The sequence below is a fragment of the Lottia gigantea genome (assembly GCF_000327385.1).
Source record: "Lottia gigantea unplaced genomic scaffold LOTGIsca_9042, whole genome shotgun sequence".
NCBI classification, from domain to species: Eukaryota; Metazoa; Mollusca; class Gastropoda; family Lottiidae; genus Lottia; species Lottia gigantea.
In genome coordinates, this window is record NW_008710963.1 from 354 (window position 1) to 1,479 (window position 1,126).

The window sequence follows — 1,126 nt, forward strand, 5'->3', positions numbered from 1 at the left end:
AATTTTACCTACAGTTTTGATCACATCACCCGCTCTTTATTTTAAGTTTCTCAGGAGGGATCTTGACAGTTTTGTTAGTCCGGTCAGCGGTCAATACTATGTGTTTTAAGAAGGTATTCATAACCTTTTGATATTTAGAAAACAGCATGACCGACTGTGTGGAATTGAGAAATGGCTCATTGGCTAGGTTTCTTCAAAGCTTAATCTGACAATATTGAAAATTCGAAGCTGCATCATTGATTATCACTGCTATGTTCTACTCTTAAGCAAAAACTGGATACTGTCGTCGTCCAAATGGCTATGTAAATTTGTCGCTGTTTGAGTGTATTACCAGGCAACCCATCATTCTAATTTTAGCATAAAGATGATTTTATCTGATTTTCAAATAGTTATACAGATGTAGGACAAGAGACATTGTTTACTTTAAATACATTTATTTCTTATAGCATGATAAATAGAACAATAAATATATAGCACTATAAACATATAAACATAATATTATCATTAAATATCAAATATATTAAATAAATTATCTTCATTATTGTTTACATTATAAATATTATTATTATTATAACTTGAAAACTGGTTTATATCTGATTTCTCTAAAACTTCACTTTCTTTATTCAAATCTTCTAAATTAAAGGCTTTCTCCCACCAATCATTGTCAATATTATTTTCACTATTCGTCAGATTGGTATCATTTTTATAATATTGGTCACAGTCCTTTAAAGAATCAAATAAATCTAAGAATTCTGTAACAGTACTTGGTGATTTGATAGGCTCAGTTGGTGAATGGACATTATCATCACGATACTGTAAACTAGCATTATCACTGTAAGGTGAATATCCTCTATAACTATTTGGTGAATCACTATCACGGGATTTCTCATCATCACTATTTGGTGACTTGACAGTGGAATTGATGAAAACATCCTCATCTAAAATCGGTTCAGTTTTAATATCTACACCACTAAAATCCATGGCTTGTTGTAAAATACAACTTGAAGGAGTTATCTTTTCCTGGCCTTGATTTGGATAGAAATTTCTCACATTATCATAATGTAACTTCATTCTTTTACCACTTGGTATAGTTTCTTCATATATCTTTCTTTTATTCTCATATTCT

General features: G+C 30.3%; 1 protein-coding gene across 1 annotated transcript; it reads right to left on the bottom strand.

Annotated features, from left to right (window-relative positions):
* Positions 1–504: 504 nt before the first annotated feature.
* LOTGIDRAFT_176969 (hypothetical protein) lies at positions 505–1,071 on the bottom strand (the record flags this gene model as incomplete). The annotated part of the gene is made up of 1 exon (XM_009068547.1): positions 505–1,071. The coding sequence occupies one exon, from the start codon at positions 1,069–1,071 to the stop codon at positions 505–507; it is 567 nt and encodes a 188-aa protein (XP_009066795.1).
* Positions 1,072–1,126: the final 55 nt, after the last annotated feature.